The sequence below is a fragment of the Hyperolius riggenbachi genome, chromosome 3 (genome assembly GCF_040937935.1).
Source record: "Hyperolius riggenbachi isolate aHypRig1 chromosome 3, aHypRig1.pri, whole genome shotgun sequence".
Lineage (NCBI taxonomy): Eukaryota > Metazoa > Chordata > Amphibia > Anura > Hyperoliidae > Hyperolius > Hyperolius riggenbachi.
This window is the reverse complement of record NC_090648.1, coordinates 458,179,859-458,193,939: the sequence shown is the minus strand read 5'-3', so window position 1 is coordinate 458,193,939 and position 14,081 is coordinate 458,179,859. Positions and strand designations below refer to the sequence as shown.

At 44.1% G+C, this 14,081-nt stretch overlaps 1 protein-coding gene across 1 annotated transcript; it reads right to left on the bottom strand.

The window, feature by feature from the left end:
* Positions 1-202: 202 nt before the first annotated feature.
* Positions 203-13,310, bottom strand: SKP1 (S-phase kinase associated protein 1). Its single transcript, XM_068277921.1, has 6 exons — positions 13,049-13,310; positions 9,953-10,049; positions 6,722-6,795; positions 5,078-5,221; positions 4,783-4,923; positions 203-2,802 (listed from the first exon to the last, which is right to left on the bottom strand). The coding sequence occupies exons 2-6, from the start codon at positions 10,047-10,049 to the stop codon at positions 2,767-2,769; spliced, it is 492 nt and encodes a 163-aa protein (XP_068134022.1). The 5' UTR covers positions 13,049-13,310; the 3' UTR covers positions 203-2,766.
* Between the last annotated feature and the right edge of the window lie 771 nt (positions 13,311-14,081).

Here is a 14,081-nt window from a genome sequence, read left to right as displayed (position 1 = left end):
TCTTCCAGTTCCCTATAAATAGTCCTGTGTACGAGTGTGCATTTTTACACAAAATCCATATTGAGGTTACTTGTGTCAAGACAACAGATGGGTAGAAAAGTTTTGTTTTTTTTAAACCCCACACTATTGCACCACTGGTTACAACCAACTTTTACATATTTAAACAGAAGAGAACAAAATAAAGCCATAAAGATGAAACAAGTTTAAAAGTACTTTAGACTGTTTATTAGGAAAGTTCAAACCTACTAGTACATATTAAAAGTATAACGAACACTGAACACAAACATCAATGAGGCCAATATAGAAGCTAGAGAAAAAAAAAAAAGTCAGTTGCACATATCTGTGTAGAATAAATGCTGATTTTTCAACAACTCTAGAAGTCTTCAGTGGAATTAAAACAAGTCATTGGCAGAGCCAAAAACAAGACATCACTAAGACTCCACCTTTCACAATTTGAAAGTATGCAAATTAAAAAAAAAAAAAAAGAGACATGCTTCACTCTCCACAATGTAGTATCCATCACATACTCTGGTCAAAGGGAAGTTTGCTCTCCCTTCAAATCCTTATGGTGGCCTACAGCACCCAGATAATTTGGTACTCCGTATAAAGGTTAGTGGTTCACCACAGTACAGATGGCCAATGAATTGCAAGGGACTCTGGCTTCCATGTTATTTAATGCAAATCATTTGACGCTTAAAATTGGGCCAAACATGCACTTTGTCAATTTTCATTAGCCAAATTCTAAGCTGCATGCAATTTGCGTGCAAGCAAGAATCCTTCAGAGCAAGACCAGCACCATCTTTGTAATTTTTAGCTCTTATGAAGACAATGACATAACAGATATATCAGGGCCATAGAGTGAAGTTCCTTTCTCAAGCTTGTCAACATGTTCTGCTTGAGAAAGGGGCTCCACTCTATAGCCCCAAAACATCAGTTATAGGTCATTGCAATAATAATAAGCTATAAATTATGAAGATGTGCCGGTATCACTATGCTGAAGGCCCTTAGGTCAAGTTGTGCAGACTGACCGACCTGACACATCAAGAACATCTTCGTACATTTCAGCCATCTCAACCATTTTTGATCAGCTCTACTCCAAAGTACATACTACACATTCAAAGACTCCACCAGGAGTCAGAACCACCAAATACTGAACTCTCCACAAGGACTTTTAAAGAGAAATCTTATGGAAAGTGTACTGTTGGTAAATATGTGGGGGGGGGGGGGGGATACCACTATAGAGGTGGAGTTCTGACCCTCCATGACCCCTCCACCAACGAGACTGGGGGGGGGGGGGGGGGATATAAGACTGAGCAATAGGACATTCCTGTTTAATTTTGTTAAGAAGGTCCCAGGTCAGGAACCGAGGGACATTCTGATCAGAGAAGCACCTGGAGCATTCAGATGCTTCCCACTGTGGTATCTGTTTTTGACTAGTTCACCTATATTCAAAAAATTATGACAGCAGTAGCCCTGCTGTTCGGTTTTAATTTTTTGGGTATAGACTGGGTTTAATGTTGCATGGAGGGTCTCAAGCAGTGATCCTTGGAAACCCCCATTGAGATGTGTTGTAGCCTCTACACTTCAGAATGCTGCTTCTGCCCTCAAAACAGTAAAAAAAATTTAGCCAGTAAACACCAATAACATTGTTCTTAAAGTTCCAATTTATTGAGTAAATAGTCAGCATGGCTGATTTTAAGTTTTAAACAAAAGCACCAGCAAAATGAAAATAAATAGCTATACAGAGAAGAGAAAGGCAGACCTGATCAATCTGCAGATTAATTGGATCTCTTAAAGAGACTAAACTTAACGTCCCCTTTGTAGTATGTACCTCAGGAGGGGAAACTTCTAATCCTAACGATGCTTTCCCAGCACCCTGATGGCAGCACTGCCAGCCCCCCCCCCCCCCCCCCCTCAGTAGCAACTGTCATATTTACCCTCCCCAGCTCGAACACAGTGGCGACTTCCCAAAAGGCTCAGGCAGAAATAGAGCCCAATTAGGTCCACTCTACTGGGCAGGCACGAGTTAGCTCAAAACCAGACCTGATCAGGCTCAGCTTTCCACCTGAGAGCTGCTACTGCACTGGAGCCAGTAATTTGCATGCCTGCTGTTTGGAGAATTCTAGTGCTGCCACCATGGGATGAGGGAAGTCGCCCCCCCGGGACATTTTTCAGTTAACAGATTCTCTTTAAGCTGATGTAGTGGAAAGTGTAGCACAGCAGCATTGACCAGACCCCTTCCTATTAAACTATAGTGGTTAGCGCTATTCTGAGGCATCCAAAAAAAATGTGAAGGACACTCCTATGAATAATTGTCAGTATTGTATTCTGCTCTGTGCATAGTTCTGTCTCGATAGATTATCATGCAGCGGTGAAAATCCTAACACATGAGCCTTATCTAAACCGTGATGCAAAGAGTTGCAGGGGCATCATTTATACAGGGCAGGACAGTCTGCAGTCAGACGTTACGCTGAGACACATTAGGAAGAGACAAGTTGGATTCTACTTTGTGTCTTTGAAGCACACATCACCATTTATTATAGTTTAATTGTAAAAGTCACACAAGATTACAATGGTAAAAACTGTTTGAGGGGGAGCTGAATCAAAATAAAAAAATTAAGAAATTATATAGACAACATGCAGCAAAGAAAAAAATGCCCTGCTGCTAATATGGTAAGCTGCTGAGCTGACTTGTCTATTATAAACAGAGCAGTGCATCTATTTGGAACATTTGATACAGTGTGATATTCACAAGAGGCACCCAGCTCACTTCTCTTCGCACCACTGATTTTCTTTGCGTACCTGGAAGACAAGAAATGGATGTTACAAGGATATAATGGGCTTTTCAGTGTTAAATGACTCTGTAGCTTAGGACATCTAGGGGCTGGCAGGCAAACATCCCCCAATTTCTGGGTAACAAATTGTACGCCTGCTGGGTAGCAGCATTATGTGCAAATTGAGGGGAGGTGGCTCAGACCAGGAGGGTAAAGGTGCGTACATGCTCAGCAGATTGCTCAGAAACAGCCTCATCAGTCCACCGACAGTGCGTACACATGCACTACTGTCGCCTGAAAGCCCGCCCAGCGGGAGGGTCTGACGGACCAGTCGTTGGCGGCCATAGTGCGTGTGTACGCACCTTAAGAAGCAGTTTTGCCCCTGTGCTGATCCAGCAGGATACTGCTCAAAATCATGAGGACACCAGAAATGGAGTCAGGACACTATTGGCCTACTTTACCTGATTCAAAGAGTAAGGTTTTGACCCAATATAATAGGCTTTTTCAGACTATTCCGACAGATCAAAACGTTTCTTGTATGATTGATCACTTAAATACTATCGATGTATGCATTTATTTTTAAATGCGGTATGTTGTAGCACACATTAGGACAAGTACTAGGAGCAATTTGATTCCTCACACAGCTGTTCCTCAGCTGTAAAATCCTCCCTCAGTTTTGGCATCAGTGTTGGATACAAATGTATCTAAAAACTGAGGGCTCCCAGAGGGATAGACCATCTCTGCACAGGGGAGTTGCTATCAACTCAGTTTATAGTTTAATTATCACCTTGCTGAAAGAATCATGTTGATATGGTGGTAAGGGGTTAAAGATTCTAGCAATGTGTGTATTATCTTTGCTTCTCTTGACTGATAAAGATACTAATAATGCTAATTGTAGACAGTGGTCTGCCCTCAGCAGCTTGTAAAGTGGATGCAGCCTGGAGTGAATCACCACAAGCAGGCAGCCAGTCTGAGTGTAAACACAGACTAGTGTTATCATAGCTAGTTATATTCCAGCAATATTACAGCTCATTTAGTTACCTGTTACCACCTCAGATCAGCCCATTTCTCCTCATGTCTGCTGCATGCTGTGAGTGACACAGTGAAATATATTTGTGAGCTGTGTGACAGAGTAACCAAGCAGCTCAGGGTGACCCAAACTACTATGAGCTGTGTGAGAAATGAATTTTTAAACAAGGATAGCGAGAGACCTGGGTGGATAAATAAAGTGCTCCTAGCACTAGTGGTAATGTGTACACTAATATGGAGTATTAAAAAAAAAAAAAAAAAGTCGTTTCAATCGATAGTATTCCTTCAAGTCAAAGTGTACCTGAGACAATGGAGATAGAAGAATTTATACTTACCTGGGGTTTCCGCCAACCCAATGAACTGAGTTCCATTCATCTGCAATCATTCCCATTAGTAAGGTTTCAGTCATGTCAGACAAGGATGCACATGCGCAGCCCAGCCACCCCTCCATTACACTCCCAGTGACAGGAGCACGATAGGGCCAAGTGCGCAGCCAGGCTACGCATGCGCAGTGCAGTCTGACAAGACTTGACTAAAGTCTTACTAAAAGGGAAGGTTTGCAGGTGAACAGAGCCACCCAGGAGGCTGGAGGAAGCTCCAAGTATAAATTCTTCTATCCCAATTGTATTAAATTTCTTTTAAGTTGTTAGATCCTGTTTAGATGTCACATTTCTGTAGCTAGGCATTTGCTAGGTTTTGCAATTAACATAGGAATTGTGGTAGGCATTTTCCACTACCGCGATTTGATTTTGTCCAAAGGGCAATAGTGTTCAGGAGCTATTTTTACTGCGATTAGCGACCATCGCTAGCATTTAGCTCTTGTGATTGAAATTCATAGTGGAAAAAGGCCCGTAGTCCCCAATGTATACTGTGCACCAGTGGTGTACTGCAACATAACTTCTCATTTCACAAGCTCAGAGGATCGGGAGAATGTTAGAGGCTGGTTTTTACCAGAATGTAAGACGATATATATGCTTACTTGTGCCTCCTCTTCTTCAGTAAAGTCATTTTTTATGTTGAATGTCTTCCTGATTTCTTCTGGCGTTTTGCCTTTGATCATATTTGCCACTGTTTTACAGGTGACATCCAGCAATCCTTTGATGTCCAAATAGTTGGCTGCCTGATGAGCAAGAGATGTAATCATTAATACTAGATTTTATACACAACAGAAGGCAGACACTAGACAAAGAACCCCAACTTTGGAAGCAAATTATATGCATGTTCTTTCTCAATTGGAGGGGGGGGGGGGGGGAGGGGGGGGGGGAGGAACTCACCAGAATAAGTTCAAAAAGAGTTCCTTGGTCAACTTTAAGAAACTCTTGATCCCACACAGGGATATCATCTGTCCTTTTTTCCTTATTCTCATCATCTTCAGGTGGAGGAGGGTCGTCTTTGTGGTGAGTGCACCACTGGATTACCTGGAAAACCAATAAATCAGAAGCCAATTAAACAAAAGTGAACAAGGCAAATTCTAACAGCAGTCGGGCTCACAAGTAAATTTAGTGTACAGTAATGTTGTACAGTAATGTGTGCTAGTACAGTTATGGCTAGCTGCCTGCCCTCGTACAAGAGAAAAAAAACTTTAAAGGTGGTAGTACAAAAAAAAAAAAAAAAAAAAAAAGGGCAGAGACAAGGTAAAGAGCATTAAAGTAGTTTGCCCACCCATTGGTGTGACACTGTCGTTATGCAGTTAAAGGGAACCGGAGGTGAGACCTATGGAGGCTTTCATTTCCTTTTAAACAATGCGCAATGCCTGGCTGTCCTGTTGATCCTCTGCCTAAAAAACTTTCAGTCATAGATACAAACATGCAGATCAGATATTTCTGACAATCTGCCAAGTAATCAAAACCCCTAAAAAAATAAGTGTAAACTTGTATAGAGGGGACAATAATTTTTTTTTATATATAAAATTAAAACCAATTGTGCTGATTGCTAATCAAAGCTGTGACTAGAAACTGAGGGTTGGGATTGGTCTCCGTAAAGAACCTCAACTCACACTGCCATGTAAAAACTAACATCCCCTACACAAACCCTACTTGTTTTACCCACTCAGGTGGGGTGCTTTGTCAGGGGTACAAAGTGCCCAGTGCAAATCTACACAGATACATTCAAACCTCACAAGAGCAGCCCCTTGGCTTAATCGGCAGCCCTGCTGATTAAGCCAACAGGCTGGTCTTATGTGAGGTTTGAATGTATACTGTGTGTAGATGTGTACCCCTGACAAAGCACCCCATCTGAGGGGGTGAAACAAGTGTGTGTAGGGCAGTGATCTGCAAACTTGGCTCTCCAGCTGTTAAGGAACTACAAGTCCCACAATGCATTGCAGGAGTCTGAGCCACATTCATGATTCATAAAGGCAAATGTATTGTGGGACTTGTAGTTCAACAGCTGGAGAGCCAAGTTTGCAGATCACTGGTGTAGGGAGTTTATTTTTACATGGCAGTGTTAGCTGAGATTGTTTACTGATGCCAATCCTAACCCACTTTGCTGGAACAGGCCAGTGGAGTGAGCACTGTTAACAGTACAGGAGATTTGGCTGCAGTCGGTGCCACCATAGGCCATAATAGGAATTACAGCTATAGCAGGGCACAGTAAGTAACTTCAGCGCCTTTAGAAGACGGAGCTCAAGTTACTTTTAAAAAACACTAATTTGGCAGCCAGCAAAAGCAGGAACCCGAATTACATCATTCCCCACTATTCACGTGGACCTGGAGGGGGAATAATAACTTCGCTGGGACTTTTGCAGGAGCTGGGTTAGCTGTATATCGGCTGCATCCTAGGCCCAAGTCTCCAGGCAGCGTATTCATAGGTACGCAGGGGAAGCCTATGGAGGATCCAGATGCTTCCCCGTTCCTTTTCCTTACAGGTAATTCATTTAAAAAAAAAATTCTTCTGTACAATGAAAAATGTTAAGATACCTTTTTAAGAATTGCAGCATTGACATTTGGAAGAGGAACAGGATCATCATCCCCTTCATCATCCATTCCCAAGTCTAGAGTAAAAAACAAGAAAACAGTGAACAAATGTTTCTACCATTTTTAAAATACATATGTTTAAACTTCACACGACAGTCTGCTTAGCGCTACAGTAACATCCCTATAGTAGACATCAAGGGACCTGGCCAAGGAGTTTACCAAATCAGAAGTTTATGGTATCAGAATTGGTCATACATTATATATTCATACAGGCAATTGGTCAGGACTTAGTGGATCAAAGATCACTTACTCAGTGCATAATTGTGTTCCTTCCATATTGTTTATAGGGTATCCCTCAAGCCAAATACTTGTTGTGTTTAATACTCCAATTCCCTATAAATGAAACAAGCCTCACCCACAGCTTCTCCAGGGAGCCTTGGCACCGTCAGCCTTAGTAGCAAGGGCTTATGGTAGCTCAGTCTGGGCAGAAGGTAGAGGAGGTTACTAGTCTGAGATTTCAGAGGCAGAGGGGAGGTGGGAGGAGAGGGGAGTGAAGGGCTGGAGAAGCTATATGCTTGCCTGTGTGGAATCTGGAATGTGACAAACAGAACATGGCTGCTCTCGTATCACAGGAAGAAATAAACTGTTGAAGCTGTTCGTTTACTCAGCAAATCTAGCTACAATCTAAACTTTAGATAAGACAGACAAGTATTACTTGTTATAGTTCGTTTTTCATCTCGGATCCGCTTTAAGGCCTGCGTTCACTGTAGCCAGAGGTTTACTACAAGAGTTTTCTAAAGAGAAACTACTGTATTTTTCTACATGTAACAAATATCCAGCTAGTTAATCCCATGTTCCAATATTTACCATTCATCAGTATTCTCACTAGCATCTTGTAGCCAGGCCCTTTGCCCAGCTAACTTAGGTGAGCACCTGCCTGTCATTTCACATGACAGATTTACAAGTGGTATGCTGTCTGCCATTTTCAGCCTCTTTCCCCAAGAACCACCATAGTTCAGGGAGGAACCCAGTGAGCTCATTGTACTTTCCACCATCAACCTGAGGTAGCACTGATAAATGACAGAATGTGACTTCTCTGGCAAGCAGCTGTGCACCAGCATGGTACAGTTTACAGTCTTGCTGGAAACATTGGTTGTGACCTGTACCACACTGATACACAGCTCAGGATCACAGTGCACAGCTGCCTGTCAGAAAAATCACATCTACTTTGAAAGCATCAGTGCTACTGCAGAGATCACTGAAAGTGCATTGATCATCAATAATTGAAGCTAGATGGATATGGGGGTTGCATATTTTTTTAGGCAATACCAGTTGCCTGGCTATCCTGCTGATCCTCCGCCTCCAATACTTTTAACCATAGACCCTGAACAAGCATGCAGAAGATCAGGCGTTTGATATTGTCAGATCTGAGATTAGCTGCCTGCTTGTTTCTGGTGTTATTCAGACACTACTGCAGCCAAACAGACCAGCAGGGCTGCCAGGCAACTGGTATGTGAAAAAAAAATTGCAGCCTCCATATTCTCACTTAAGTTGACTTAGTGAGCAATGCATGGATTTTGGAGGTTTATCATAATTTAAATCATGTTATGCTATATTAAAGGGACTCCGAGCACCTCTCATGGGCACGCCTTTAATCACTTGCCGACCGCGCACTCATACCACGCGTCGGCAAAGTGGCAGATGCAGGACCAGCGACGCACATCTGTGTCGCCGGCTGCAGGCTAATTAATCAGGAAGCAGCCGCTCGCGCGAGCGGCTGCTTCCTGTCAATTCACGGCGGGGGGCTCCGTGAATAGCCTGCGGGCCGCCGATTGCGGCTCGCAGGCTAAATGTAAACACAAGCGGAAATAATTTGCTTTGTTTACATTTGTACAACACTGCTAACAGTAGCAGCGTTGTACTGGATCAGCGATCCCCGGCCAATCAGCGGCCGGGGATCGCTGTCACATGACAGGCAGGAGCCTGTTAGAGGCTGAACAGGACAGATCCGTTCCTGTGCAGCCTCGGATCTCCGGGGAAGGGAGGGAGGAGAGGGAGGAGAGGGAGAATCCTGAGGTAGAGGGGGCTTTGAGGGGGCTTTGAGGGGGCTTTGAGGTGCCGCGCCCCCCCCCCCCCCCCCCCCCAGCCAGCCAAATGCAGGCAGGAGCGATCAGACCCCCCCCCCCCCCCCCAGCACATCATCCCCTAGTGGGGGAAAAAAGGGGGGGGCGATCTGGTCGCTCTGCCTGGTGTTTGATCTGTGCTGAGGGCTGTAGAGCCCACCCAGCACAGATCAGCAACTACAGCGCTGGTCCTTAAGGGGGGGGAGGGGGTAAAGGCTGGGCCATCAAGTGGTTAAGAAAGACTACTTCCAACAAAGTTGTGCTATGACCCCTCTGGAGGAGCCTCTTGCAATGGCCATGCGTGTCACTTCCTCTTCCTGCTTCATTCAGTGATGCCATTTTCTAACAGAGAAGACATGGGTGACCTGGAAGTTATAACATAGCCAAGATGGCAGCAGTGAAAACTATTTGGTATAGAATGGCAATTCAGGCATCAAATGAAAGAGGAGAGCACAAGCTACAGAAAGGTATGCATCTTTAAGTACTTTGCAGTACTGGCTGGTGTCTTAAAGGTATACCCATGAGAGGTGCTCAGAGTCCCTTTAAGCAGCAACCTTCACAGACACCTGTATATTTTAGATTCTCAGCTAAGATAGTCCCAACCAGCTACCTCAGCTGAGAACAGTCAAGGAGGTGTACAAAGTTTTAGTACTATATGTAACCATGTTTCCCTCAAGTCACATCAATTCAGATATGCCCTATTCTGGGCCTTATGTGGTTTAGAACAGTGATAAGGAAGTTGGAAGCAGTTTACATTGCAGTTATTACTAAAATCCAAAAAGAATCGTGCAAGAGTCACATTATAGGACACGGCATGAGGGGGATATGGAAGGAGTCATATTTATTTCCTTTTGAACAATGCAGATTGCCTGGATTGCAGGATTAGCTGCAGGCTTGATTCAGGTGTGTGATTCAGACACTACTGCAGCCAAATAGATCAGCAGGGCTGCCAGGCAACTGGTATGGTTTAAAATGAAATAAATATGGCAGCCTCCATATGTCTCACTTGAGGGTCTTAAGACTTTTTGAATGCAAATGATCAGTAACAGAAATAGGCCCATATTACAAGGAACACATATGACCATAAAGCTGTCACTTTCTTACAACTTACCCTCCAACATGGTTTTGATGGTGACTGACTGCTTTGCAATTTCAACATCTACTTCAAAAATCTCACCATCAGAACTCTGCAGCTTTATAGAAGGCATCTACAAGACAAAAAAATGAAATACAAGTTTTCCCATGTTTGCCTCAGAAAGGCTGAGGAAGCAAATACTAGTACGCTCCAGGATTTATATGTTAAGTGACAATATACATGCTGTAAACTTGTGCTCTTCAACCCCCAGTAGTAGTACGCTTTTATTACTATCAACCAGATTCATCCAATTATAATGCAAAATGTATTTAACACTAAGGGCTCTTGCACACCACATGCAATTCAGATTTGCCATTTTGATGCAATTTTACATGCAATTCAGATTTGCTATTTTTAATCGGTACAGCATGCTGCATTTTTCATGCTTTGATAGCATCCAGGGAAAACCAGAATCGCAAAACTGGATCTGCAGTATGCAGGGGGCCTAAAGTTGTGCACACAGGCCATTATAAACTGGCAGAGGCAGTAGTATGTGGCTACTGTGACCAAGAATTGAGCGTGTACAGCTGTCCCCATTTTTCCTACAGAAATAACTTTAGTAACCAGCAGTTGCTCTTCTCACCATAGCAACAGATATGTTGTGGCAAACTTCAGTCCCCCCTCAATATGTTGCAGATTAGGAAGCCTGAGCAGTGGCCTAAAATGAAAATCTGGACTCACCTGGTGCTTTCTCCAGCTCCCCGCAGCCCACCAGGTCCTCCGGCATCCTCTTAGTCCCTTCTGTGGTCCTGTTGGTGACTCCAGTAATCCAGCAACACACATGTGCACCCCCAGCACATCATGCAGTCACCACAAGGGTCCTGCGCGTGCGTGGTTAAGTCTTTAGAGAACACCACAGGACACTTAGGACGACCAGCCCAATGATGCGCTGGGGAGCACATGCGCGACTTCAGCTAAAGTCGCCGGATGACCGGAGCCAACAGCAGAACATCGGCAGAAGATGTCAGGAACCCTCGCGTGCATGGGGGGTGGCGAAAGCCCCAGGCAAGTCCACAATTTCATTTTAGGCCACTTCTCAGGATCCCTTTAAATGTAAAATGTAGTCTTCAGAACTGGTTCACAAGTTGTGCCCCGCTTAATGAACGTGTTGTCAGATACCTGGGCGTGTGGGGGATAAGGGTTTTGAGAGTAGATAGCACTGCTGGCGACACTCAGCTTGCTGGTGCATAGATTGTGGTCCTGAATACTGGAAAGTTTATGAGATTCTCACATGGTAATCCCTCACTGGAGAAATGTCTAAACAAGTTTACAGTATGGTGTAAAGTTTCACCAGCAGCTGAATACATTCCAACCTGCTTGTGTGCCATCTTGTCCGGTCAGCATGCCAGAAGCAGACCTGTCAGTTCTATCGGCTCTAACTTTCCATCGGCAGTTGTGTGCACATTATTGCAGAGTGTACACCTGTCTCTGGCTGATCTCTCTGCAGCTTGCTTATCTTACATTATATTGGTCTATGAAGATCCCTAGGTCCCATGCAATTGACCTGTTTTATTCTCTCATAATTAACTCTTACAACTATGAGAATCTTGCTCATACCACTCTGCTGCCATCACCCTTCCGTGCCCTCATCCTGCTCTGACAACACTACTGTACTAGCCATTCTGCTCATAACCACTGTCACCAAGTCCCTGTGCCCAGTCATCTTATTGATGGTGTATAATGGCAGGGTTATCTGGCAAAAAACAAAAACTCATTCCCCTGATCTAGGGGAGGTCATTTGAAGGTGGACTACAATGTCATGGATCACAGTATCTGCAATGATGTTGAAAGCCCCTCTGACAGAACTATGAAGCACAAAAAAGCCTTCATCAATGGAGGAACTGTAACCAAGGATTGAACTTCATCCCAATCAGTAGCAGATCCCCCTATCCCACAAGAAATCTTTATTATCCCAAATAGATTGGGGGGGGGGGGGGAGTGGGGGGAGTGAAATGCATCCCATTTAAAAAGCAACAGTGTTTGCATTTTTGTTCTATCACAGCAGAAAACCGCACTGCAATTGTACATTGGAAATTATGTATGTTTTCTAACACTTGTGATTTTTGGCAAGTGTGTGTGATCCTAGCCTAACTCATCCAGAGAAAAACAGCTGAAACAGTATGGACAAGTCAGGCTCGTCCAGCAATTCTAAGTAAGGTTCTATGATTTGCATTGAAATTTACATTCCTATGCAGATTTCCACACACTCTGGAAACTCAAACAAATTTTAATGAAAAAAAATGCATGCAAAAGGGAAAAAAAATACTACATTTTCTGCCAAACTGCAGCAGAGTTTGACACTGGCTTTTGGGTAAAAAAAAAAAAAAACCCTACCTGAAAGCCAAGTTACTCGCTCACATGACAAATACCTCAGATGTTAGTGTATCCAAGGCAACATGATGAGATAAACATGTTTATGTACAGTACTAAACATACTAATAACCAGGCTGTTTCACTTGCTTTATTTTGCTGCCTGAAATAGTTAATTTATAAGGATGGAAGTAACAGCACATGTCTTGTCAGGAATATAGTAATCACTGCTAAGCTACTTTTTTCTACATATTATCTACTTTATCATATTTTTCTACAGGTTACTAAGAACAGAGTGAGAGAAGAGGGTCAATGAATTAATTCATTTTTTACTTAGGGACACTTAATAGGCTGCAACTGAGCAGACAACACTTAATATACTTTCTAAATGTTTAAACAAAATTAAATCCTAGGATGTAACAAAAAAGCCATTTTAGTTGGGAGGATAAATAGTTTAGCTCATCAGTTTATTTCCTCCTCGGGTTCTCTTTTTAATAAGCCGTGCACTGTTGAGGAGCCACAGAGCCCTCGCTGTATACTAGGGCTGTCTGAGGCGCTGGGGGGGGGGGGGGGGGGGGGGGGGGGAGTCTCCAGCAGTGATGGCGGAGAGCGCCTCGCTGTTGCTAGGAAATCCCAGCAAGGCCCTGCCAGGTACCAGGCCTGCCCGCCACCTCTGCGCACAGAGCCCTGCGGGGGGCGGCGGGCCCGGGAGAGCCGCCATTACTCCGGGGAAGTCACACCGGGGAAGCGCCACACACTCACTTTTGAGGAGAACGTCCGCTCAGTGACCAGGCCTCGCTTCTCGGCTGCTCGCCGGTCGCACCGCTTCTCTGCTTACGCACTTGCGTCACCTAATACAGGCGGAGACGATGGGCGGGCTGTTATCTTACCACTATATACCAACACCAAACGCTAGAGCGCTAAGCGCGGGCTGACGCCGATGTCTCCGCTGCCTAGTAACTAGCCGTAGGGGGAAGCCACGCTATTTGGTCTCCTACAAAATGGCGGTGACGCAGGCTGCAGAGCTCAGTGCCATAGTGACACGCTGCTGACAGTTGGTACAGGCCCCGACGTAGCAGACGCGTCAGCCAATCACACGCTGGATCTATCTCTACGGCATTAGCGTCTCAGGGATATGAGCCAGTGAAGTGAAAGGCCAATGAGGGAGCGAGTGTTGTGCGCACCCTAGCAACAGAGGGTGGGAGGAAAAAGTGCTCTGTCATGATTGCTGTCAGTGGTTTAAGATAAGGCAGAACTCTGAATAATGTATACAGGGTGTTATGTAACTTGTCTGAGCTCCTTGTAAGGAACAGACACGCTAACATCTCATTTCACAACAGGGTAGTACTGTAGCTAGGCTTGGCGATCCCCATCCCCAACTTTTGAAGCCAGGAAGTAGGGACATATCTCCCAACTGTCCCTCTTTTGAAGGGACAGTCCATCTGTCCCTGTTTCCTCCACATTCGTCCCTCTTTCACGACTTTGTCCCTCTTTCTATGTAAATATTTGTATTACTCTACTGAAAAATTAGTTTGATTGACTCTAAACGTTATTCCCATCCTTTAAATTGATATATTTCTAATTTTCAATTGTTAATGAAGGAAATTAATCAGGATAGAAAGGACCAATGTGGTTGAGTTATAAAAACACATTTTTCTTATGAAATCTTTATGACATTCATGACTAGGGGTGTGTTGAGGGTGTGATCAGGGGTGTGGCTTACGTGTCCCTCTTTCTCATCTCAAAAAGTTGGGAGGTATGTAGGAACACTTCTGCTATGCAATGCAATTTATCA